Below are 26,492 nucleotides of genomic sequence, written 5' to 3' on the forward strand. Positions count from 1 at the left end.
GCACGTACCGGTGACGCCACACCGAACGGCTCTGTGCTCCAAAATGTCCACCACAACCATGAGCCTCGAGAGGGAGCACACGTCACAGAAGATCCCATGGAGGCATGGCAGGACAGCTGGACACAGGTAATACAGTACAAGCTCAGTGTATGCGCACTGTGGACAGCTTGTGCCATATTTTAAATGTCGCAAAGGGGTTGAACCGGCACACGTTAAAGGGAAGTATTGATACGTGTTAATACGAGAATGGCTCACCTAAAAAGTCCTCCATAGACAGCATTTGGGTATCGATCTGCAGGTTCAGAGACATCACTTGTGGACAAGAGTGAATCACCATCCCTGCACAAATCTCGCTTAATCCACCTGCACCACAAAAACGTTGCCACTGAATGAGGACTACTCAATCCAAACTGCCCACACAACTGAGTTTTTGCACTTTCAATGCGGTTCAAAGGCAAAGACCGGTGGTAGAAGTGCAAATGGCCTAGGCTGCAGGCTGTCCAGGTGATGAGGGACACTGGTGGGGCTGACCAGGGCGTTGCTTCTCAGTTGCATTTCCTTTTCCTTAAAGTTTCAGTTCTTATGTTCCAATCTCTTTAGCAAGCTCCTTAATTCTAGTATCTTCAGTAGGGTATTCACAGCCTTCCTTCCTCAACGCGTAGGTTCTCTTCCAATCGTCGCCCCAAATGTGGTTAATAGAAGATCCATTGACCAGGTGTATAAAACAGGAAAGGTTTATTTAGGCTTAGTTCCAGGGTAAGTTTAGTAGAAGAAGATAGGTAGATTCTATAACCCCACCAGGAGCAGCCTCCCTGCTGCTCAGCATTCCGTGACATCATCACACATTCCAGCGCTCTACCTGGCTGAGCAGTAGGGAAGACACAGCTAGGGAAGAGGAATGGTAACAAGCAATTAATAACACATATGTTGGTTGATTACCTACCAGTTGAGTTGGTGATTTCTCCCTCTGGGCAGTGGGAACAGTCATAGCAGCAGATTGGACCCGCCTTCCAAGGAACCTTTCTGTATCCGGCAGGACAGCTCTCAGTGCACACAGAGCGAGGGATCTGAGGAGTAGGACACACTGGGTGAATGCAATAACATAAGGCATCAGAGAAGTAAGAGTCAAAGGACATATGACAACACAGACTGAGTTATTTAACACCTTGCCTGCTGCCTTGATTCCTCCCCGGTGATGGACATCCCTTAACTGGGTGTGGTCATGACGGAACCATTCCGTCATCAGCACAGCTCAACCGTGACTGATGACGGAATGGTTCCGTCACCAGCATCGAAGGGGTTAAGGAGAGATAAATATAATATGTAATAATAGTGTTGTCTGGGGAGCAAAAGACAAAGGACGTATGTGAAAACACCATGAGGGATTAGGAGGAAGAGACAAAGGATATATGTGATAACACAGTAAGTGATTAGGAGTAAGAAGCCAAGGATATATGTGATTACACAGAGAAAGGGTTATGAGGACAAAGATACATAGAATATGTAATAATAGAGCAAGGTGTTGTAGTTTGGCAGCGATTGGGTTAGCATTAGCAGAAGCCATCCTGTATTTAGAGGTTATCTTATCTGTTTTGTGGAACCCATTTTGTATTTTTGGCAGCCATCTTGTTTGCCATGTGCTACCACGTGCCATGTGCTCTGTCCTACCTTGCTGTTGTCTGTTCTTGGAATCTGCCTAGAGACATGTTATATTTAGTATTTTCTGCTTCACACATGCTCAATTGAGCATGCAGCTGTCCATGCAGCTGCTGTTAGTCTGTAACTGTCAGGATGTGTTCACCAGAATTAGCCACTGTTAGCTCCTCCCACTTGTTGACTGTGCATTTTCTGTATGACCTTATATGTACCTAAAACCTTCTTCTTGTACTTGTACCGCCTTCTTTTGAGCCCCTGTGGGGGTATACAAGGACCAAGCTCCTTCCATTCAGTGTGCTACTTCATACACTACCGAATGGTGTTGTGTGAATGTGGTTCCACCTCATGAGGTTTAATAAATCTTGTATTTTCTATTCCAGTTTCTGTGCCAACTTCTATCCTATTGGTCTGAGGACTTGTGCAGAGAAGGGCGAACCCCTAGCACTGGTAGGCCTTGCTGAGTTCCACTACTACAAAGGGATATGAGGACAAAGTGAGAAAGGATATTTGTGATAACAGAGCAAGGGGTATGACACAGAGGGGGATATGTACAAGGAAGTGGCAGAGAGAGCTGTTAACCTTCCTGGCTTAACTCCTCTCTCCGTCACTTTTGAAACGCAAGGCTGCACCATATTTACAACGATATGGCGCAATCTTGCATTTCCCCCCTGCATTGGTGCTATACAATGCAGGTACTCTTGCACCATAGTGCAAGGGTGTCTGCGTGCAGGGGAGGATTGTTTATGTGTAGGAAGGTGACCCTTCCTGCACTTAAACAATCCTGAAATGCCAGTTTGTGACTTTCAAGTGTGCTGCTTAATGCAGCACAGATGAAAGTCACAAAATTGCCATGTGTTGTGCACAAGACACCTTTGTACATAGGAGGCATCTTCAAAAACAATGGGTCTTGCTGTGGAACGCCCACCGCAACACCCACTGCCCACCAGTGGCGTAAGAAAAGTTTTTGAGGGGGCCCCCCTGCAATATACACAGAGGAGCCCCCACTCTATTTAATCTGGGCGTTTAGGCATGAGTACTGTGCTGAAGGGGCTCCCTGCAGCTCAGGGCCCTCCTGTGTTATGCCCCTGCTGCCCACCCCTTTCACACTATGCATAGCATGGGGAGGGGCGTGACTTGAGGCGTCAAGATGGCGGTCGTACTCTGAGAGTACTCCGGACCCTCTCCATCATCCGCCTCTCATCCGCCGCTACCAGCCTGCATCTAACTCCCCCACCTACCTGCTGTGGATCCCTGTGCTGCCTGCTGTCCCCCAGTGTCTTTGGGGAGCCGCTCTGGGTCTCTGCTGTCTCCGCAGACCCACTTTCTGCCTGTGGCGGCCCCCACAATGTCATGCCCCGGGCCCTGAGATGCCAGCCCTCGAGATCCGGTGCTCTCCTTCCCGCTGCCTGTGAGTCTAGTTGGCGGTGGCGGAAGACCCAGTCGGTCGCCCTTCCCACCCTGAAGCCGGGGTTGCGGTGGTGCTCGGATCAAACCGGTGGAGCCGAGGACCTACAGTCCTGAGAACAGCGGAGGCGCCCGAAGTTGGTGAGTGGTGCGCCGGCCCCCTGGAGTCGAGGCGGCCGTGGGAGGCTGTCGGGCCGGCTACGGGGCTGGGGGCGGTGCGGACACGACCCCGGCTGTGCCACTGCGGACTATGGGGCAGACGGTGGCGGCGCTCTGGGTGACCCACTGGGGAAACTACGGGGAGCAGCATAAAGCCAGTGTGCCGGGCACAGGTGTGCTGGGCACCGACTGAATGAGTGGATCTGCTCGGTCGCGGTGAGACTGCAGTGTGGGGCCTCCGGCGGAGTGTGTTGCGGCTGAGGGTCTGCACCAGGCCGCCTGCCCTGGGCCTGTTCCGGGCTGCCTGAGTTGTGCCTGTGTTCTCCCGCGGGGTGGCCTACCAGCCCTTCATCATTGGTGTTACCCGGAAGAGCGAGCCGCCCTCTGGGTTTCAGGCCCATCGTGCAGGTGGCGGCCAGTTTTCAGTGGGCCCGCAAGCGTTTGAGGGGAGCAGCACCCGAGGACTTCCTTCCCTCTTCGGCTGTGGATGTTGTCCGTGCCCTCCGCCATCTTGGAAGTGCAGGTCAGGAGTGTGCAGACCGGTGGATCTCAGTGGGGGGTGACTAAAGTGGACTCTGGTTGTCTGGTGATCCCTGAGGCCAGAATGGTGTACAGCCTACCTTGGCCCGGACACCTGGAACGCGGTGTGCCCTTCCCCTGGGGTCCGAGAGTCTGGTGGACGGCCCCGGGCAAACTACGGTGGCGGCCCATCCCTCTCCACCGTCTTCACAGCGGACCAGCACACTGTAGTCCAGTGCGGGGATAAGTCGGCCATCTCATCGTATGATGCCCCTGCTTCTCTCTCCCCCCCGGATCTCCCCCTGAGTGCCTGGATTTGCCATTGGTGGACACTGAACGTGCCTTGGGGATTGGAGTGTCTGTGGTGCTGACGGGCCGGGCGTGTGGGAAGAGGGTCCGGCCACTATATCGGGTGGCAGGGACACCGGCTGTGCCCCTCCCCCTTCGTCCGCCCCTTGCTCACGCCTGTCGACCTTCCTGGAGACCATGGGTAGGTCTCGCTCTACTGAAGCCCCCGCTCCCACAACCCAAACTACTAGTTTACTACATCGGATCGGGCCCAGGTGGCGGTCCGTCGGCCGTGTCGGGCCTCACCGGGGAAGACCTCTTGACCCTCCTACAGGCGATCAGCATGTCGCAGGCCTCCGTAGAAAGTAAGATAGGAGAGGTGTGGGTGGATGTGGCCTTAATTTGCCAAGACCTCCGTAAGGCTACTGCACACATCACGGAGACTGAGTCCCGTATCTCCACGGTGGAGGACGACATGGGTATCCTCAAATCCCAGATGGCCCGTCTTCCGACGCAATACTCATAGTTGCACCGTAGGGCTGAAGATGCCGAAAATAGGGCACGCTGAAACAACCTGCGCCTTCTGGGTTTTCCAGAAGGATTGCACTGCCACCTTTATAGAGACCTGGATCTGCTCCTGGATGCCCAAAGAGAAACTTTCTCCCTGGTTTGTGGTGGAGTGGGCCCATCGCTCTCTTGCCCCCAAACCTCCACCTGGTGCCCCTGCTCGTCCCATCATCCTTAGAATCTTCAACTTCCGGGACAGAGACGCTATACTGGGGGAAGCCAGGGAGCTGGGGCGGCTGCACTTCCAGAACTCCAAAGTTATGGTCTTTCCGGACTACTCCAGGGGGGTGCAGTCACAACGCCGATTCTACAATGAAGTCAAACAAAAACTCAGGGCCATGGGCCTTCGCTACTGGCTCCTCTTCCCGGCTCAGCTCAAAGTGATATTCCAGGGTCGGACATTCATCTTTATTTTATTTTATTTATTTTATTTATGGGCTTGTAACGCGCCGGCATCACACCCGAAGGTGTATCTCCGCGCGGTGCTGTGAAGAAACAGGTCGGGCAGCACTCCAACTAGAATAGAGTTGTCTTTAGGCATTTCCTGAAAGCTAGATGACTCGGGCACTCTCTGAGGGAAAGGGGAAGACTGTTCCACAGACGCGGGCCCATAATGGAAAGGGCGCGACCTCCCTGTCTAGTCTTGTTATGTCTAGGAACCTGAAGTAATAGCTGATTGCTGGACCTAAGATTGCGGGAAGGGCGGTGGTATACAAATTTCTCGGCCAGATAGTGTGGACCGAGATTGTGGAGACTCTTGTGCACCACACAGCAAATCTTGAATTCCACCCGTTTCCGGATGGGAAGCCAGTGGAGGGCCTTGAGGAGGGGCAAGGATGGAGTTCTAGGGGGGGCATTGGTCACCAGGCGGGCCGCTGTGTTCTGAACCGCCTGAAGTTTATTAAGCACTCCTTCATTGGCTGCTAAGAATAGGCCATTACAATAGTCCAGGCGGCTCAGAACGAGGGCCTGGACCAAGGTCTTTCTTGTATTGTCTGGTAGAAGGGGGAACACCTTCCGAAGGAGGCTAATGATGTGGAAGCAGGATCCCGCCGTGGTGCTGGCATGATGGGCAAGGGTGAGGTCATGATCTAGACGGACCCCCAGGTTTTTCACCACCTGTTTCGGGGAAGGGGCCTGACCCAGACTGGAGGGCCACCAGTCAGGGGTCCACAGGATTTTTGCCTCTCCGAATAGCATGACCTCAGACTTTCCCACATTACACTGGAGAAAGTTCTTGGCCATCCAGCTGGCGATCGCAGTCATGCCGTTGGAGAAAGCTTGTCTTATCTCCGGGGTAAAGTTTTTAAAAGTGAACAGCAGCTGCGTGTCGTCGGCGTAAGAGATGGGCATAAACCCGAAAGACCTCATAATGTTAGCCAAAGAGGAGACATATACGTTAAACAACGTAGGGCTGAGACAGGAGCCCTGCGGGACTCCTCTGGTGATGCTGGCCGAGGGGGAGCTGAAGGAACCCATATTCACCTTCTGGGTACGCTCGGAGAGAAAGCTGGTGAACCACGCCAAGGCAGATCTATCAATACCAATCTCCTTTAATCTGGTAAGGAGGATGGCGTGGGATATGGTGTCGAATGCTGCGGACAAGTCCAGCAGCACCAACACCACTGACATCCCTCTGTCCAGGGACAAGCGTATAGCATCCGTGACGGAAAGAAGAGCCGTCTCGGTGCTATACCTAGGCCTGAACCCCGACTGAGAGTGGTCCAGACTGCCGGTCTGCTCAATGAAGCTGGAAAGGTGGTGATTCACATGCTTCTCCATCAATTTGCTGATGAACGGCAAGAGGGAGATTGGCCTCAGATTAGTCATATCTGACCAGGGGATGGAGGTGTTTTTCCTGATAGGCTTGACCATGGCCTCTTTCCACTCCCGGGGGACCAGTCCCTCGGAGAGGGAGCGATTGATCACCGTCTGAATGGAGGGACTGAGGACACTCCCAATGAGGTGCATGACACGGGCAGGTACAGGGTCCACTGGGCTGCCTGATTTAATAGTCCCAATCAGGGAGTTGACTTGGTCCAAGCTAATCTCGGGGATAGAGGACAGCGCAGCGGAAACAGCGCCGACTATTCTTTGACTCCCCCCAGGCCATGTGGACCTGGCTCACAGAGGAGAGGCCACTCCTGCCGGGGGTGGCCCTTTCTCCTGCCTGGAGGGCCCCAAAGCAGCCGAGCCAGGTTACGCTGAGGCCCCAGTTGCGCCGGACCAGGTCTCAGAGGGGAAGAGGCCGCCGGGGAGGGGTTCCCGGTCGCCGGAGGCACAGACCCAGCGCTCGCCGGTCCAGACCCAGAGGCGGGGATCCGCCTCCCCCAACCTGGCTTCCTCCCTGATTGACCTGGGCAGCGTCCCCCGGGCCCAGTGAAACTCTGCAATGGGCGATGTCAGACTCAGACCCGTCTGGGAGCCCTGTGATCAGTGGATCTGGTGTGGAAGATGGGACATGATTGACACCACGTGTAACGCCCGAGGTTCCACCTTCGGGCTTCCTATCATTGTGACTGCTCCTGGCCTCACGAACATGCTTCTCCCAGGCTCTGTTGTCTGGTCTGGTGGGGTATTGGCCTTTAGTGCAGTCCTGGGTTGATGTACATGATTGTCGTTGGCTCAATGGTTAGAGCGCCAGACCCTGATACAGAGGTCTAGCCCAGGACCAGGGTTCAATTACCTGCCTTGTCGGGTCTTGGGCTAAAAAATTCCACGGACCTGATAATTCTCACCTCGGTGCCTATTCCAATCATGGAGTCCCACTCTGCAACTCTGGGCAATAGCTTGCCACAACGGCCCCCACAATGCTAAGGATGCCTGGCCCCCACCTTGGGGGATGCCCAGGAGTGGACGCCTCACAGGGAAAGCCAGGATGGGTTCCACAGCGGTATTCATACAAGCGCCTTGAGACCCTTGCGGGTGAGTAGTGTGCTATACAAGTATCAATTTACATTTTTTTACATTTCCATTCTTTGCCTTTAGCTGTTAGTATTTCATCCGAATACATGTAGGGGGGTCCGACTCAGCCATGTCCTGCATTTGTTGTTGCTAACCGTTTTAGTTTAGCTGTTTGCCTCCGTGTGGGGTACTGGTGGCTTTGCAATATTTAGGGTGACAGATGCTTCCCTTTTTGAATGTGTAGGGTGGGGGAGTTGGGGTGTGAGGGGGGAGATCGTTGTCTCCCAACAGTTTGTTATTTTCAGCCGCCTACGGGCCACTGCGTTTCGTTCTCATTGGTAGCCGTGCGTTCTTCCACAGTCGACATACACATTGCTACTTCCTGTAACTTTGTCTTTAGGCCCCGGGTCTGGGTGGGGACCCCCTTAGACCGAACACGGTCTTCTGCATGCTTCTGCACCATTCACATCTCACCTCTCTAAGTGTCCTACACCCTTAATAGACTTCTCCACATCCTCTCCTGGAATGTAAATGGTCTTCTTGACCGAATTAAACGCACAGCTGTACTTCGTGCTGCCCACTGCCACATGCCCGATATTCTGTTTCTCCAGGAAATGCACCTTCTGGGCTCACAATGCAACTTCCTAGCCCGTTATGGGTTTGACCGGGTCTGGCACTCTGGTTTCTCCCGGGGTTCCCGGGGAGTGGCCATTTTACTCAGAAAGGGGCTCCCCTTTACCTTGGCTAAAGCCGACTCTGATGCGCAGGGGAAACACGTGTGATGTTTTCTATATTGTTGTTAAAAGGTATAATAAAAAGAGGAAAACGTTTGAAGATGAAAGGTGGGTTTATTAAAACCTCATCCTAAAGCAGCCAACAGCAACTGATGAAACTGGAATACTTAACAGCATTCATTCTAAAATCTAAGAACATTGATGAAGACTCTTGAGACTTAAAGGGGAAGAGGAGAAAACATCACACATCTCCCTTCCTTATATTTAGATCAACAAAAGAAAAAAGGTGAAATTTCATTACACTGAATAATTACATTGAAACCAAACTAATTAAAAGTTAAACATCAGGGTGACCATGAGAAACATGGAAAAGAAAGAACAAGTTCAGACATAGTCTTTTAAAAAACAAGGAGCCCTACGAGTTCTTTGACTTCTCTTGAAAGAAGACAGGTCGGGAGCAAAAGAAAGATGAGTCGGTAGAAGATTATGTATCTTCTCTAAGAAAACTTGCATCATCATGCAACTTTGGCCAAACCCTTGATGAAAGGATTCGTGATCAATTTGTGTTAAGATGTGCACATGATGAAATTGGAAAAGAACTTTGGTTAAAAGATGAGCCTCCTCTTGAAGAAGTATTAGTAATAGCTAAGCAAGTTGAACACATGACAAGATGTGTTGGAGAACTGAAAAAAGAAAAAGAGAAACCTTGTACTTCTGAGGCGAAAGATGAAATAAAAGTTGATGAGACTGTTTGTCAATTAAAAAAAACAGATAGTGTAAATTGTGATGATAAACAAAATAAGCCAACAAGTTCAACAAATAACAGATTTTCATGTTTTAGATGTGGTCAAACTAATCATTTGGCTAATTCTCCTATTTGTCCTGCTTTAAAGGTAACCTGTAATTTATGTAATAAAAAAGGTCACTATGCTAAATTTTTCAGGACAAAAGCACAAAGCAGAGATAACTCAAGGAGAAGATGGTCTCAACCTCAAGTGAGATCAATTTGTTTTGATGTACATGATGATAAAGCAGACCATCCATCTTTCATGGTTAAGGTAGAAAATTCTATGGTAAACTTTAAATTTGATTCTTGCTCTAAGATAACTATAATTGATGAAAAACTGTTTAATGAGTTATTTTCTAAAAATGTGAAAATGTTTAAATGTGATATTTTACCGTTAGGTTATAGTGACAAGCCAATTTCCATGTTAGGATATTTCATGGCAGAGATAGAGCTTGGATCTCACATTATTGTGGGAAAAGTTTATGTGTCAAAAAAGGGTGATGCATTGTTAGGTTGGTTACATCAGCGTCAATTGGTTGTTACAATTGATCACAATGCATCTCCCCAAGTTCAGATTCATGAGATATCTAATACTGTATGTAATGTGAGTGATGAAAAATTGTCTTTGAGTTTAGCAAAACAATTTCCTGATGTTTTTAAAGAAGATTTGGGATGTTTGCGGGGTTACAAGCATCATATTAAATTGAAAGAGAATGCCCTCACTGTTGTAGCAAAAGTTAGGAGGATTCCTCTCATGGAGCAAGTGAAAGTGCAGGAGGAACTAGACAAACTTGTTAAGAATAATATAATTGTACCAGTTGAAGCAACTGAATGGCTTGCTCTAGTAGTTATAGCAAAGAAACCTACTGGCGAGATTCGTCTTTGCATTGATTTAAGATCACTAAATAAAGAAGTTGTGGTTGATAGGTTTCCCCTTCCCAACATAGATGAGATGATTTGTACTTTACAAGGAGCAAAATATTTTACTACTCTTGACTTAGCTTCCGCCTACCATCAGGTGGAACTAGATGAATCCTCTCAAGAGTTGACTGCATTCATTACACCTATGGGTACGTTCAAATTTAAAAGAATGCCTTTTGGTCTAATTTCTGCGGCCTCTGTCTTCCAACGGATCATGTCAAAAATTTTAAGGGGATTAGTTGGCGTAAAGTGCTATCAAGATGATTTATTGATTTATGGTAGCAACATTTGTGAACATGATACTCGTCTGTCTTTAGTTTTGAAACGTTTGGATGGTGCAGGCATGACTTTGAAAAGGTCTAAGTGCAAATTCAGAGTACAAGAGGTAAATTATTTAGGACACCGTATCACCGGTAATGGAGTCTTTCCTAAAAAGGAGTTAATTGAGGCCATTGATAAAGTGAAAGATCCAACTTGCAAAGATGAACTTCTCTCATTTTTGGGCATGGTGGAGTTCTATGGTAAATGTATTTTTAATTTTGCAGACAAAACCCACAATTTAAGAAAGTTGACTGTAAAAAATGCTGTTTTTGACTGGTCCAGTGAGTGCAAAGCGGAATTCTTAAGTATAAAGAAGGAAATGAATAAAGCTCCTTCCCTCCATGCATTTGTTCCTGGTCTTCCCACTGTTATGTTTACTGATGCTAGTGATAAGGGACTAGGGGCAGTTTAAGTTCAGAAAAAGGATGGTAAAGGTTTCTTAATCTGCTGTTCTTCTCGTTGTCTCCAGAAGTTCAGAGTACAATTACTCTGTAATAGAAAAGGAGTCTTTAGCGATTTTTTGGGCTTTAAGGAAGTTTAAAAACGTAATTTGGGGCACGAGAGTTAGCATTTTGTCTGATCATAAGCCTTTGAGAGAGGTGTTTTCCAGGAAAGGTCTTGATGCCATATCCTCTAGGATTAGAAGATGGCTTGTTTCTTTACAAGAATTTGAGTTTGATGTTGAATATATTCCCGGGATGGCTAACAAGTCAGCAGATTGTCTATCAAGATTGGTTGACTGTGATAATTCGGACTTGGATGATTCATGTGAGCTAGAAGATTTTACTAGTGTGTGTGAGGTCACTGACGGTGCCATTGATGAATCTGAATGGAGATTAGAGTTGGAGAAGGATGAAGAAATTTCTAGGGCCATTCTTTCCTTAAAGGGCAATGTTCGTTTGAATAAACCATGGTTATTGGTTTCTGATGAACTTTCTGTTAATAATGGTCTTTTGACTCGAGGTACTAAACTCGTTCCCCCAAGTGCTTTAAGGAAGAAATTGTTAGCTCTTGCTCATTGTGGACATATGGGCATTGTAAAAACTAAAGAGTTTTTACGTTAACAATTTTGGTGGCCTGGGATGGACCTAGAAATTGAGAGGATGGTCAGAGAGTGCCCTGAATGTTGTTCTAGTGACAAGATTTTGAAGACAAAGCAAATGCCGTTGGTCAAGAGAGTTTTACCAGGTCATCCTTGGGATGAGGTTGCGATTGACATTTTAGGTCCTCTCTCTGGCGTTTCTGATACCCCTTACCTCATAGTGTTGATTGATCTCTACTCTAGGTGGATTGAAGTTTGTGCTGTCAGGGAGATCACTTCTGATTCTGTCATTAAGTTTTTGGACCCCTTACTCAATAAGGAGAGTTTTCTGAATAGTTTACTTTCCGACAATGGTCCTCAATTCTGTTCCTCTTTGTTTGCTGATTTTCTGAAGAAATGTAGTATTGTTCATAAAAAGTGTTCACTATATCATCCTGAAACCAATGGGACTGTTGAGAGGGTTAATAAGACGCTGAAAGAATCCATACAACTTGCTCGCTCTTCCGGCTTAAATTGGAAAACCACTCTTCAGGACAGGATTAACACTTATCGTTTTGCCCCTCACTCCTCTACTGGCAGGTCCCCATTTGAATTGTTCAAAGGGAGGGTTCCTAACACGTTGTTGTGTCCTGGGTGGATGTGTTTGAATAAAGGTCTTGTTAACAATGATATTGGTGATTGGAGAAATAAAGAATTACTTAAACAAGATGCCCGCAAGACCTACTTTGATAAAAAGAAAAGTGTATGTTTTCAGGATGTCAAAGTAGGTGATTTTGTGAAAATAAAGACTCTGGTAGGACGCAAACCTTGGTCAAAATACACTGATATTAGAGCAGTTGTTAAGATTTTCAAAAATGCTGTTAAGACTGAAGATGGAAGAATCTGGAATAAGAGTTGTGTAGTTGTAGTTGATCCTAATGTGTCTCTTCAAAGAGACTCTGTCCATAATGGTGATTTGTACAACAATTTTCATTTTGTTCCTAACTCTTCCTTTGACAGGTCATTGTCTTCTTTCAAGAGAAGTCAAAGAACTCGTAGGGCTCCTTGTTATTTAAAAGACTATGTCTGAACTTGTTCTTTCTTTTCCATGTTTCTCATGGTCACCCTAATGTTTAACTTTTAATTAGTTTGGTTTCAATGTACTTATTCTTTGTAATGAAATTTCACCTTTTTTCTTTTGTTGATCTAAATATAAGGAAGGGAGATGTGTGATGTTTTCTCCTCTTCCCCTTTAAGTCTCAAGAGTCTTCATCAATGTTCTTAGATTTTAGAATGAATGCTGTTAAGTGTTCCAGTTTCATCAGTTGCTGTTGGCTGCTTTGGGATGAGGTTTTAATAAACCCACCTTTCATCTTCAAACGTTTTCCTCTTTTTATTATACCTTTTAACAACATTATAACACGTGGCTCTGTCGGGGACGATTGAGGGATACCCCATGAACCTCCTGTGTACTTACGTTCCCCCGGTGCTCCTGGCATCCACCTATCGGCGCCTCACACTGGTGATTTCCTCCTTTCCTCAGGGCCTCACTGTATTTGGGGGTGATTTTATCGCTGTCTTGCTGCCCTCTCGAGATGCGACGGGTGTCCCGTCGGCGCAACGGCTGGCCTCTGCGAAGAACCTCTCTGGCTGGTCTTCGGCCGTGGGCCTCTGCGACGTCTGGAGGGTGTGGAACCCCCGTAGGGAGCAATACACCCACACATCGGCCGCTCACCATACCCACTCCCGTATAGACCTTGTCTTAATGCCCGCCACGGACTGCCAACTGGTGTCTGGAGTAGATATACTGCCCAGGGGGATCTCAGATCACTCCCTTATCTCACTCCATATTGGGTCCTCTGTTGCGGGCCCAAGGGCGACCTGGCGATTGAACGCCTGGTTCCTGCATGACTCTGCGCTGGTGGAATCCTTCGGCCAGTAACTACGTCAATACTTCTCCATTATTATGGGCCCGGTCCCTTCACCAGAAACGTTATGGGAGGCCGGTAAGGTGGTTGTTCAGGGTGTGGCCAGAGGACTGGTCCAGGCAAAACGCATGGAACAGGCTGCCCAGCTTGTGCAGCAGGAGTCTCGGGCTGTGCAGCTGGAGCGTGTCCAACTGCCCAATGGTAGCAATGACTCCTCTAGACAACTAGCCTTGGAACGTGAAGAGATTTAGCGGATCTCCCTGGAGTCCACTAAAATGCTCTGGCGCTCCTTGATAGCACATATTTATGGATCGGGGACAAAAATGGCAAACTTCTCTACAGCCTAGTGTCCTACCACAGAGCTAACCGTATCATCCCGGAGATCGGAACGGCCACAGAGTCCTGTCAGGCAAAGTCGTTTGCCATTGCGCAAACTTTTGCCAGTTATTATGCGGCCTGATATGCCGCTCGCCCTCCCGGCGCCTCCCTGGCTGGACTGCTGACCGAGACCGATACCCAGCTGCCGTGTCTCCCCCAGGAAACTGCTGATACCTTGGACAGCCCTTTCATCCCTGAAGAAACTCACGGGGCAATTTCCCTGTTGAACTCGGGCAGGATGCCTGGACCTGACGGGTTCCCCCAGGAGTACTACGCTGCCTTCCGAGATGACCTGGTCCCCCACTTGGTGGAGCTCTTCCATCACATGGCTGAGGAGGGTTCCTTCCCATCTGAATCCGATGTAGCTACCATTGTGGTCATATCGAAGACGCAGCCGCCCTCCCTGGAATGCTCTGACTATTGCTCAATCTCACTGATCAACACGGAGATCAAGATCTTCGCTACTGTGTTAGCTCAGCGACTCCGTCCCCTCCTGCAGGACTTGGTCCATCCTGATCAATGTGGGTTTATGCCCGCCAGGGGTACCCGTCACTGTATTTGCTGCCTCCATCTGCCCATGGGCCACAGTCATCGGCTGTCCCCGTATCTGGTGTTGCTTCTCGTCGACTTCAAGAAAGCTTTTGACACAGTGGATTGGAGGTACTTTGAGGAAGTACTGGAGAGGATAGGCTTTGGTCTTCCCTTCCGCCGCCGGATCAAGGTCCTTTATATTAACCCTAGGGCCCGTGTCCTCATTAATGGTGAGCTTTCCGAACCTTTTCTGATCCAGAGAGGCACCTGTCAGGGTTGCCCGCTCTCACCGCTCTTGTTTGCGCTGGTGATGGAGCCCCTGGCGGCACTTGTCCGCCAGGACCCTCTCATCCGGGGTTGGGCCTGGGACCAGAGCCAGGTCGAAAAGATAGCTATCTATGCAGACGACGTTCTGCTCTATCTGGCGGATCTGGACCGCTCAGGCCTTAGATGCCTGGAGAACCTCTCGGCGTTTGAGTGGGTTTAGGGGCACCAACTTAACCTGGCGAAATCAACCTTGGTCCCTCTGCAACCCTCTCGGGCGTGTTTAGAGTGGCAGGTGGTGATTCCCCTACTGAGGCAATCATTCAAATACCTGGGCATGTTTGTCACCCTCCTGCCCGAGGTTGAATGGGCCCTAAACGTCACTCACCTGGTCAATCAGATGAAGGCATACCTCAAGAACTGGCAATCCCTCCCCCTTAACCCACTGGGCAGGCACATGCTTTTTAAAATGATGATTCTCCGCCACTTTCTTTATATTCTGCAGAATATCACGATCCATCTCACAGGTAGCTGGATCCAGGAACTCGATTGCACACTCACCCAGTTTCTGTGGGGGGGCGGGCGGTCACGAATGTCCCTGTCACACTGTCGTATTCCTCCCTTTGACGGAGGTATGGGAGTTACTAATCTCCACCTCTACTACTTGGCCACGAGACTCATCGTGATCCACGATTGGTATGTGGGTGGCTGGTCCGACCCAGCTTAGCGGGTGGAGCTCAGAACCATGGACTTTGCACAGATACAGGGGTTCCTATACGGCTGCCCAGTGCCACAGGCCTTGCCCCCAGTCACTAGGACGGTGCTCATGGCCTGGCGTACATCCCTCCGTCATGTGCAATGGGACGGAGGCTTACTAGACAGATGCCGTTATGGAATGGGGTCTGTCTGAGGGAGGTCTCGTCCCTGGGGGGGGTTCCATCGCTGGGACCTCATGGGGGGCTTGCAGCTTGGGGATGTGTGGATGGGAGATCACATTCGATCCTTTGCTGACCTACAACAACGCCATGCCCTTCATCATTCCCAATTCTATAAATACCTAAAACTTCAACACGGACTCCACACGCACATTCCAATCCCCACCTCTCTCCCGAAATTGTTTGTATTGTTTGTTTGATAGATATTTATCTTTGTTTTAATACAGGTGTGTACAATTATGTTTTATTTAATACTCTTGTATAACATTTCATTTTTAATTAGTTTAACAAACAGTTATTTTAGCATTTTAGCATTATACTTTACTTGTGTTATACCGATATTTATGTGAATTTTCTTTAATTATGGCTTCTAAGTTTTTATATTAAATATTTAGACATTGACAATTTGGTTAGAGGCTGTTGGTTTTTGCAGAATTAGGGTGGGAAGTCTTTTAAAAATGTAAATTATTGTTGTTAATTTCGAATTATTTTTTATCTAAATCATATTTTCATTTATAATTATGCAAAGAAATTATTTTTTATTTTAATTTTGTGTTGATGAGTTCGTTTTCATTAGGAGCTAATTTGCAGATCAGTTTATTGAATTTCTAAGTTGCGTTAATTGTTTTATTTAATAATAAATGCATTATTAGTAATGTTTACGCATCGTAATATTTACATTCTTTTTTTATTGCTTTAAATGTCAGCAGACAAATCAACAGTACATTAATTCCAGACAATACCATCAATTTATGAATTTTACACTTTAACAATTAATAAGACATGGTTTAACGAAACAATATATAGACATCAAATCTTATTCTCTTTAAAGCCTTAACCAGTTTGTTATAGGAGACCACATATTTGTCCCAAACATTTTCTTTCTAATACCTTTCCATTTATACAGAGACATCTCTAAATAATATATAGACAATAGTCTGGATTGCCAGTTCATAAAATGTGGTGGATCGGCATCTAACCACTTAGATGTGGCACATAAACGGAATATGGATGTGCTAATAAAAATGAACCCTTCTTCTGGCGGAGACCATCCAGCAGTCACTGTTTCTTGGGAACCAAATATTACTAATTCGGTCGACAGTGGTACTCGGATACCCAACCTATTTGTTATAAAAATTTCAACCTCATGAATAAATTGAGAAAGTTTCGGACACAAGAAAAACATATGGGGTGCATCTGCCGCCAGCAGTCCACATCGATTGCATTTGTCTTATCTAGTTGATTTCCAGTTAGCGATTTTACTCGGGGTATAGTAAAGTCCAAATATAGACATAAAATGTTGGCTTTTTAGTGAGCCATTAAATAATACACGAGAAGCTATTTCTATACTTTTTGCTATATTGATGCATTCAACCCCCAGTTTGTTTTGCCATTTTAACTCACAATCTTGTAGATCATCTTTCGATTTATCTATGAATAGTTCATATATAGGACCCATCTTAGATCTTAACTTGATTGCTTCAAAGATTCCTATATTGCCCAATGTAATCTGGTTATTGATTATTTTCTGCTCTAGGAAGCTCCGTAGCTGAAGGTATTCGAAAAAATCAGTTCTAATTAAATTATATGTCTTCTGTAAGTATTCAAAGGATACTAGGTGGTGCCCGTGGAATAAGTCTCCAACATGATTTATTCCGGACCTATCCCATCTAGCAATTGTCTGATCACTAAATATATTCGGTAATAAAGGACACTTTTTAAATGGAGTACGAAAATTCAGGTTGGCACCAACACCCAAATATTTTTTTGTTTTTCTCCATATTTCTGATGCGGCTATAACAACTTTAAATGTAGTTTTCTTTTAGTAGCTATGTTCAATAATCAGATTCAAGCATTGCCTGCCTCGGACCCTAATAGCATCTCATAGATTGAGGGAGCTGCACATTTTTCTGTCGGGTCTTCCCGTAAAATTAACACTCCCATATGTTAAAGAATGGTAGTCAAGTGATATAAGCGGAAGATAGGAACACCCCAGCCTCCTCTTTCTCTAGGCAATATACAGTATTTAAGATATTGCCTGGAACGGTGATAGCTCCACAAGAACCTTGAGCACATTTGCTCAATACGGGAAAAAAAAGAAGTAGAAATAAGTAAAGGAATGGCGCCAAATAAATACAAAAACTTAGGAAAAATAAGCATTTTTAAGACATTGCTACGCCCATAAATGGATAAATGTACATTGTTGATCCTTTCTCATGCTCTGTTGGCAGACCCTATGATTGGATCCAGATTTATCGAAATATTATCTTCGACTTTAGCTGTTAGTTTTACACCAAGGTATACTGCCTCCGAATAAAAAAGCATGTCTGGTGGTCGACCAGCCTTCGAGTGAATCAGTTGTGTCTTGGAGACATTTAGCCTGTATCCTGAGTGCCTTCCATAAATTTCAGCAGCTTCAATTACCTGGGAAGGGCTGTACTAATTTCTGACGTTGCCACAGCAATATCATCCACATACGCGAATACTTTGAATTGGCCATTATTTATCTCGACCGGTTTGATTGCTCTGTTCTTTTCCAGGGTAAGAATAAACGGATCGATATACAAAGCAAATAACAAGGGGGAACAAGGACACCCTTGTCTTGTCCCCCTTGATATCGCAATTTCCTCAGATATCTTGCCCGCTATACGGATAACTGCAGATGGATGGCAATATGGTGTCTGAATCACCGTTATAAATTCTTTTGGAAACCCCCGCTATGTCAGGACCGTCCACAGAAATCTCCACAAGAACCTGTTGAATGCTTTTTCAGCATCCAACAGGGCCACGCCTACTGGAGAGTTAGTACCCTCTGCCCAGTCCAACATGGAAATAATTCTTTTAATATGATCCGTAGTGTTTCTTTTTTGAATAAAACCATGTTGCCTTAATGAAACTAGTCCTGGCATAAGGTCATTCAGTCTATTAGCAATAAGTTTCGAATAGATCTTACTATCTGTATCCAATAATGAGATAGGCCTATAGGATCCCAATTCAGTAGATGCCTTACCTTTTTTCTTAAATACTACGATGGTTGCATTAGACCATGATTTAGGAGCATTACCAATAAAAGCTTGTTGACAAACCTCTAATAACTAATTTTTTAAGATGTCCCTGATGGACGATAGAACTCTAATGGTATTTTGTCAGGGCCCATAGCTTTTCCCAAGGCTAAGCCCAGTAAAGCCTGTTCTACTTCACTCCACACTAAAGGGGCAAGCAATATCATTTTATTCATGTCGGACAAAGTTTCTGATGGAAGAATATTTAAATAATTCTCTTCTTCTCCCTCTATTTCTAAGTCTGAGCCTGACTGGCTGTACGAAGATTGATAGAAACCTTGAAATGCCCTCAAAACATCCTCCTCAGATTCCTGTATTACTCCATTTATGTTGATAATTTTCTGGATATTATTATAAACTGCCTTCTCTTTTAATCTATGTGAAAGGAGCCTGCAAGTTCTTTCATTAAATTCATAAGTATCTTCCTTGTATTGTATGTATTTGTCCGCTTTCTGTTCTGCAATATTAGGATATGCTGCCGATGTTTTAATCATAAGATCTCTTTGCACTGCCCCAAAATCTAACCCCAATCGAATTGTTTCTGCTAATTTGCGCTCTGCCACAGTAACCATATCAAAATCCATTTTATGTTTAAGTCATATTTTTTTATATTTAGCGTTGGCAAAACTAATGGTCTCCCCTCTGACTACTGTCTTAAAAGTATCCCAGACTATACTCTGAGCAGCTGTTCCTTTATTAAATTCCGAAAATTCAAAAATAACTTTAGACATATATTGACAGTACTCTTCATCCATTAATAATTTCCTATTGAAGGACCAACACTTTTTCTCTGTATTAGAATCAGGACCTATCAAGAGCTCGAATACTACAGGATTATGATCCGAAATCAGCTTGGGGTGTATTTCAATCTTAGCTTTATATAGAATTATTGAAGCGGCTAAAAAATTAATCTAAACGAACCAATTTAGAATGGGGAGCGGAAAAAAAGGTAAACCCTGGATCATAAGGGTGTAATAAATTCCAAACATCTTTAAGTCCATGTCCTGTAATCAAGTCCTTTAATGATGCGAACACCTGTTGTTTCTTGCCAGAATACACTGTATTACCTCCACTGTTCAACTGCGAGTCGATATGTATATTTAAGTTACAATAAGAAATCAGCACCCATCCAGAAAATATTATCTTTTTAGTCTCAAATGTCCATAATACATGTATAAATGCACAGTCTTGTAAAGAAGGGATCCAAATTCTTGCTGACTTGTTTTTTCAAGTTCTTTATTAAAGTGTTTCGGCACAACAGAAATCCAAGAACACAAAAGGATTCACTTCTTAGCCAGCCAACGCGTTTTGTCTCTTACAATGAGACTTCTTCAGGGCTTCCACGATAAATTGTAAGCACACATCAGTGCAGCATGGTAAGTTTCACAAAAACAGGATATTAGGGAAAGTTTGTTCTCATTGTTGTGATGCTCAGTAATCAGGAGGATAGAACCCATAAAACGTCAGGATTCCCTGTCTGTTAGGTAACTGATTTGTTTACACTGTGGTTGCTGCCCTACTGCCGATGTGGATACACTGCTGGTCACCATGCCTTTTCAAGATTACTAAGAGTAAGCACAGCAAAAACAGTATAAACAAGTTTCAAAGTGTCCACACCTCCTTTTGTTTCTGCTTCACGTCCTATTCTTCAGGGTGTTCCCCAAGGTTCGGCTCTCAGCCCCACTTTATTTAATTTATATGTTCAGCCTCTGGCGGAGGTAGCCCACAGTTTTGGTCTTTCCTTAGTGTCATACGCCGATGACACGCAGCTGGCGGTGGCACTAAACGGCGACTCCAACATGGACGCCCCCACCTTCCAGTCAGCGTTAAAAGCTGTTTCTGGCTGGATGGCGAACAACCGGCTTCAACTTAATGCCTCCAAGACCGAGGTTATTATTTTCGGGAAGGAAAGTGGCCTATGGGGAGATCAATGGTGGCCTACTGATCTTGGCCCTGTCCCTACCCCTGTGAGTGAAGTCAGAAACCTCGGGGTGTGGTTTGATGACAAGCTCTCATTTATCTCCCATACCAAACGCGTGGCTGGCGTATGTTTTGGTACTTTGCATTGTCTGAGACCCATTTTTAAATTTTTTGATGCTGAGACAAGACAGATTATGGTCCAGGCTCTGGTTCTTACCAGACTGGACTATGCCAATTCTCTGTTCTTGGGTTTAAATCAGGCCGAACTGTCCCGTCTTCAGAGGGTTCAGAATGCGGCCGCTAGAATGCTTGTTGGCCTCCCGAAATTTGTCTCAGCTCGCCAAACTATCCGTAATCTCCATTGGCTTCCGATTGAGCAAAGAGTTAAGTTTAAAGCCCTTTGCTTAACTTTTAAAATTCTTAAACTAGCCTCTCCCCCGATTCTTTCACAGACTATTCTGCACTATGTTCCTGCTAGAGCTCTTCGCTCTGCTGGATTGAACTTCGTCACAGTGCCCCGTTTTAAACGGGCTAGAATGGGTGGTCGCTCGTTCTCAGTGCTGGCGGCTGCCCTCTGGAACTCTCTTCCAGCCCCACTCCGTTCAATCCCAGACTTGTTTCTTTTTAGGAAGACCTTGAAGACCTTCCTCTTCTCCACAGTCTAGTCTGTCTTCTTGCCTTTGCCTTCTCATATGTGTTGTGTTATTCAGATCTCCAAGCGCCGGGACGCCTCTTAGCTGCGGCATCCGTGCGCTATATAAAAAATTAATAACATAACATAACATAACATAACATAACATAAGTCTCCACATATGATCAGCGGTTGGAGCCACTGATCCAATTCTAGTTCAAATAGTTCATGAGCTCAGCATCATCCAAATTAGGAACATAAACATTACATAAAGTAAAGCTAAACTGATTAAGCTTCAATTCAGAAATTGCCCAACGTCCCCATTTATCAGCAGCAGTTTTTATGCAACTACCCAGCCCTCTTTTCTTAAGTATCGCCACCCCTCTCTTTCCACCCATTTGTTTGGAGCATACTACCAGTTTCATCCCTACATTTTTCAACACTCCCCTATTTGCCCAAGCCACATGTGTTTCCTGTAAACATAAAAAATTTATTTGTAACAGCTGCAAAATTTTAACCAGAACCTGCCTCTTTTTGGGATCGTTACGACCACAGACATTCAAAGTGCATATCTTTAATTGCTTATCCATAAAAAGAATTTGAAAAAATCCAACTTATTCTGATAAGCCCTGGTGGGCATGATTAATTCGATTAAATCTTTCACATAACCTATCTCCTGGCCGCATCTTCAATATACACAAAACCATTTACAATTTTGCCTGATCTGTCGCTGACTTTTCACCCCCCCACACCCAAAACCCCAATGCCACCACCTTACCTCAAACCCCCCCTTTAACCCTCCCACCCCCCCTTCCACCCTTCCCACCCTCCCCACCATATGAGGCTCAGGAACTTTCAGTTCCTGCAAAGTATGGAATGCTGTGCCCCCCCACTCCGGTAACTATGAAAGGAGAGAAGAGAAAAGAAAAAGAGAAAATATATTAGAGATAGAGAAGAAAAGAGAAGAGAAAAAAAAACCCTTTCAACCCATCCTGTATTTGGGGCAGCAAAAAGCTAGCTCATTGATCTGCGCTAGTTTCATACCTTCTACTCACAAAAACTTATAAGGACTCCAAGTATTCCTTAGCTTTGACTTCTGATAAAAAAATGTAGTTTGCCCTGTCATAATGATTTTCAGTTTTGCCGGATTCTGCAGATACACAGTGGCCCCTTTTTGCCTGAAAATCGGGTATCAACTGCCGCAGATGCCAACTTTTGGTCACTGTGGCCTGACAGAAATCCTGCCTTACAAAAAAACTGCAGTGCTTTGCGACCGCTTTTTTCTCTGGCCTAGCTAGCGCATAAATCTCTTCTCTGGCAAGAAAATTATTAAAACATACTAGAATTGCCCTTGGGTATTCTACCTCACCCTGACTTGAATTCCTAGCAGTAAATGGGAACTGGTGTGCCCTTTGGACTTCTCTAGCCCAATCTCATGATGTTAACTCTGGAAAAGCTTCTGCTAGTAATTCAACAATAAATTTCCTAACATCGCCCCCTCTTTTTTTTCCGGTATTCCCAAAAAACGTAGGGTATTTCTACGAGCTTGATTTTCTAGCCCCGACAACTTGTAAGAAAGATCATCTCGATGTGCTTTAATAGTCTCAAGCTCCTGTTTTGTGTTATAGTCTCTTCCTCCAGAGCCAGAATTCTAGCCTCTGCTTCGGTCACCCTATCGGCTGTTTCAGTATAAATTTTAATTGCCCATCGGACAGCATTCTTCACCTTTGAGCAAGTTGCCTGAGTTCGTAGATTTTCGGCTTTACTTTCAGCACAATGACACATGTAAATGTAAATGTATTTGAGCTTATATAGCGCACAGCTACCCGCAGTGGGTTTCCCGGCGCTTGCTTAGGGAACCCGTCCTGGTATTCCCCTGTGAGATAACCCCGGCAGGGTATCCACAAGGTGAAAGCCAGGCATCCCGCCGCGAGGGGCAATTGTGGAGATTAAGCAAGCTATTGCCCAGAGTCGCAGAGTGTGAACCCGTGAGTCGAGAAGGCACCGGAGCGAGAATTATCGAGTCAGTGGAATTTTTTTTTAGCCCAAGACCCGCCGAGGCGGGGAATTGAACCCTGGTCCAGGGCCGATCTCAGCTTCCGGGTCTGCCGCCTCTAACCCCTGAGCCACACTTCTCCACATCATTGTGTTATAAATAGTAGTCAGGGCGATTTCTGTGGGGATTTTTGGGTCATTTACATTCTTTTCAGTCTCTGAACCATTTTCTAGTCTCCTTTCCCCCAATGGATTTACTATAGCTCCCCATTTGCTTTCGCTTCTTCCATGCACAATTCTGTTTTTAAGAGCGCAGCACGATGCGAACCTCTTTTCTTTCGTCTTCTTATTGTGGAGACACTAACATTTGGCGAGGTTACATTAAGACTTAAATCCTCCTCCTCAGGGGAGCTACTCCCAACAGTATTATCGTCCCAATCTTTATTCATGTTGATGCTCTCATCAGAGGAGGGATCCGATAAAGAAAAAAAGTTCTCAACAGTTTCTGGCAGAGCCTGCGCATCTTGTATCAGAGTTGCACCACTGAGAATCGACACATTGGTTTCTTGTATAGGAATATCTGGGCTGTTAGCTTGAGCTAGAGCTAGATTACCCTGTACATCCTTCTGCACTCCATCTCCCATAATGCCGCTTCTTTCATGTGGTTCTTCATGTGGTTCTTCTTGTAAATCCCCTTTATATGAGTTTGAGGAGGCTACAGTGCTTACAGTTATTTCAATTACGTTATCTATGTTTTTAGAAGATACGGTTTCATCCACAGAAGAGCCAGGTTTGGTAAATGCCGGCGCTGTATCTTTAAGACATGTAGTTTCAACAACATTAAGCTGGGTCACGTTTTTCTTTTTAGCTGTCTGCTTCTCAAACAATGCGGGGACGGTGAGAGTTCCTTGTTTAACACTACGTGGGGGTGCCATAGACTTTGCAGAAGATTCATTCCCCCTTTTACCACCGTTAGAGTCAGTATTTAATATACCATTCTAACCTCCTGTGTTATCGACGCTTTCAGCATTGTCTGAGGTTTCTTCTGCAGCGGGTTGCTCCTTCGTTTTGCCACTCCGAGTGAGAGTCTTTGTCTGAGTCTTTGGTGGCATTTTCTTGCGATCTCCTCCGTGACCCCGTACAACAGCCCTCTGCCAGCCAAACAACAGCGCTAGGAGACGCCACAGCGGAGCACGCCGCTCAGGAAGCAGCAAACCGATCATTCCCGACAGTGCCGCAGGGGATATCCTCAAAGTCCGGCTGTGGCGGAAAAACGTCTCTCCGGCAATTTGAAACTTACAGAGAAACAATGTTGCCATTCGACTCCTCTAGCCGCAGCCTTCAATGTGAATCAGTCCCGTGAAGTTCTCCGTCTCTTCTGGGTTCTAGCTTCCAGCTTTTACCCTCAATAGTAACCTTCGATGCTCAGCATTTAGGTAAGGCCATCTACTATGTGGGTACGTGCAGGCTGAAAGAAGCGCAATAAAATAGTTTCCTCTCAGGAACCCGGAGCTAAGGGGCTGAGCTGCTTACACAGCCCACGCCACGGCCGCCATCTTGCCTCTATAATATTTACCTTCAATGTAATTGTTTGCCAGTGATAGTTTTTTTACGGCAGTGAGGAGGAAAGTGTTTTTCTTTAAAATATGTTTAATGCTGTTTTCAAATTTTTATTTGCAATATAAAAATAGTATTTTTAAATGTAATTTTACTTGTTTTATATTTAACGAATACAAATATTCTTTTGATTATGGTTTCATTTTTTTATATTAAATGTTTTATTTACAAAGGTTTGGGGTGGGGATAGTAAATCTAACCACCTCAAAAGCCCTATAGTTTCCCTACTGTAGCTCAGATTAGCGTGGGAATAGTAAATCTACCTCTGCAGATTTCAGCACTTTCTACTTTTCTTGCGTTAGTCTAACACTTTCCCTACTTTTGCTTAGATTGCTGTAGAAGTAGTACGGCTGACCCTTCTAATTTTCTACACTTTCCCAACTATTGCTTAGATTAGAATGGGACCAGTAAACTTAGTCTGGGCAGTTAACTCCTCTCCACTCATGGAGTTTGCAGAGTTTTCTGGTCGCATATGCTCGCAACCCCTCGCGTTGAGAAACCATCCGTTCACGTTGAGAAGCTGCCGCTCGAGTAAGAATCTACTCGAGGGGCCGAAAGGAAGCAGCGCCCGCTTGAGCTGTGCATGGTGCCGTTTGCGAAGATTGCACAGTGCGGACAAGCACTGAAAAACACTGCAAACAGCATTTATCTAACACACTGTGTTGCTTGCGTAGCTCCGTGTAGTACACAGAGTTTTATTTGCACTTTATGTAGTTTCACATAGTTTCACGCAGTGGAACTCCGCCCAGGCTTACCGTAAACCTGATCTCTCCCAAGTCCTACACTTTCCTACTTTTGCTTACATTTGAGTGGGAATAGTAAAGCTGACTTCTCTGAAGTCCAATAATTTCCCTACTGTTGCTGGGGTTGCATTGGGACCCTCCAGAATTCACCACTTTCCTTACTGCTTCTTAGAAGGGAGTGGGAATAGTAAACCTGACCACTCAAAAGTGCAATGCTTTCGCTGCTCTTGATTTAATTGGAGTGGGAATAGTAAATCTAACTCCATTGAAGTCCAACAGTTTCCGTATTGGTGCCTATATTGAAGTGGGAATAGTAAATCTGACTCCTCTTAATAGCAACACGTTCTCTACTTTTTGCCTATGTTGGAGTAAAAATAGGAAATCTAACAGGGAAATCAATCTGCTCCAAAGTCCAACACGTTCCTCATTGTTGCTTGCATTAAGAGTGGGAATTAAAAATCTAATCCTTCCCAAAGTCAACCAACTTCCCTACTTTTACTTATGTTGGAGTAGAAATAGTAAATCTGACCCCTCTCAAGTCCAAAACTTGCCCTACTTTTTCTTACTTTGGAGAGTGCATGGTAAATCTATCTCTTCAGAATTAACATCCTTTCCTTACTTTTCCTTATGTTGTATTGGGAATAGTAAATGTTGCCTAGTGTTGTTAAGATTTGAATCAAAATAATAAATCTGATTCCGTTCGTGGACCTTCAGACAGGGGGTCCACATGCCCTATTATGACTTGGACAGTTGGACTGCCACATGACTGCCACATGACGGCTGCAACTGTCGCAGCAGTCAGAGGAAGTAATATGTTCGCTGTGATGTTGGGCAACCCAAGCATATTACAAGTTTCCTTACCGCCCTCCCTTTTATGGTGATAAACCCGCAATGAAAAGGGTGGTAGTGAGAAACTAAAGGGGCCCTAAAAGGTCCCCCTATTGCCTCTGGGGCTGGGTATGCATGCAGAGAGGAAGGGAAACATGAATGTTTGCCCCCCAGTTCATGCATGGCATGGATTGCATAACTCAGTGCATTTCATGCCATGGAGGAACATACTACGGCAGTCTCACAGGCGATATGTTTCTAAGGCTCTCTTATGAGCCTTATAAAGGGGCCGCCCATCAGGATTAAATTTGTAATCCGGTGGGAGGTCTGACTAACAGTCTGGTGGTCTTCCTGTGGGGTCCTGCCGTGGGGACCCACA

General features: G+C 45.6%; 1 protein-coding gene across 1 annotated transcript in view; it reads right to left on the reverse strand.

Moving 5' to 3' along the window:
• LOC147738167 (vomeronasal type-2 receptor 26-like) overlaps positions 1–26,492 on the reverse strand; it is a 312,087-nt gene that overhangs the window by 49,837 nt on the left and 235,758 nt on the right. The window contains exon 2 of the mRNA XM_086952167.1: positions 944–1,067. Within this exon, the coding sequence (XP_086808293.1) occupies positions 944–1,067 (124 nt within the window). The remainder of the gene's footprint in view (positions 1–943; positions 1,068–26,492) is intronic.

This window comes from Lissotriton vulgaris, chromosome 1_1 (genome assembly GCF_964263255.1).
Source record: "Lissotriton vulgaris chromosome 1_1, aLisVul1.2, whole genome shotgun sequence".
NCBI lineage: Eukaryota > Metazoa > Chordata > Amphibia > Caudata > Salamandridae > Lissotriton > Lissotriton vulgaris.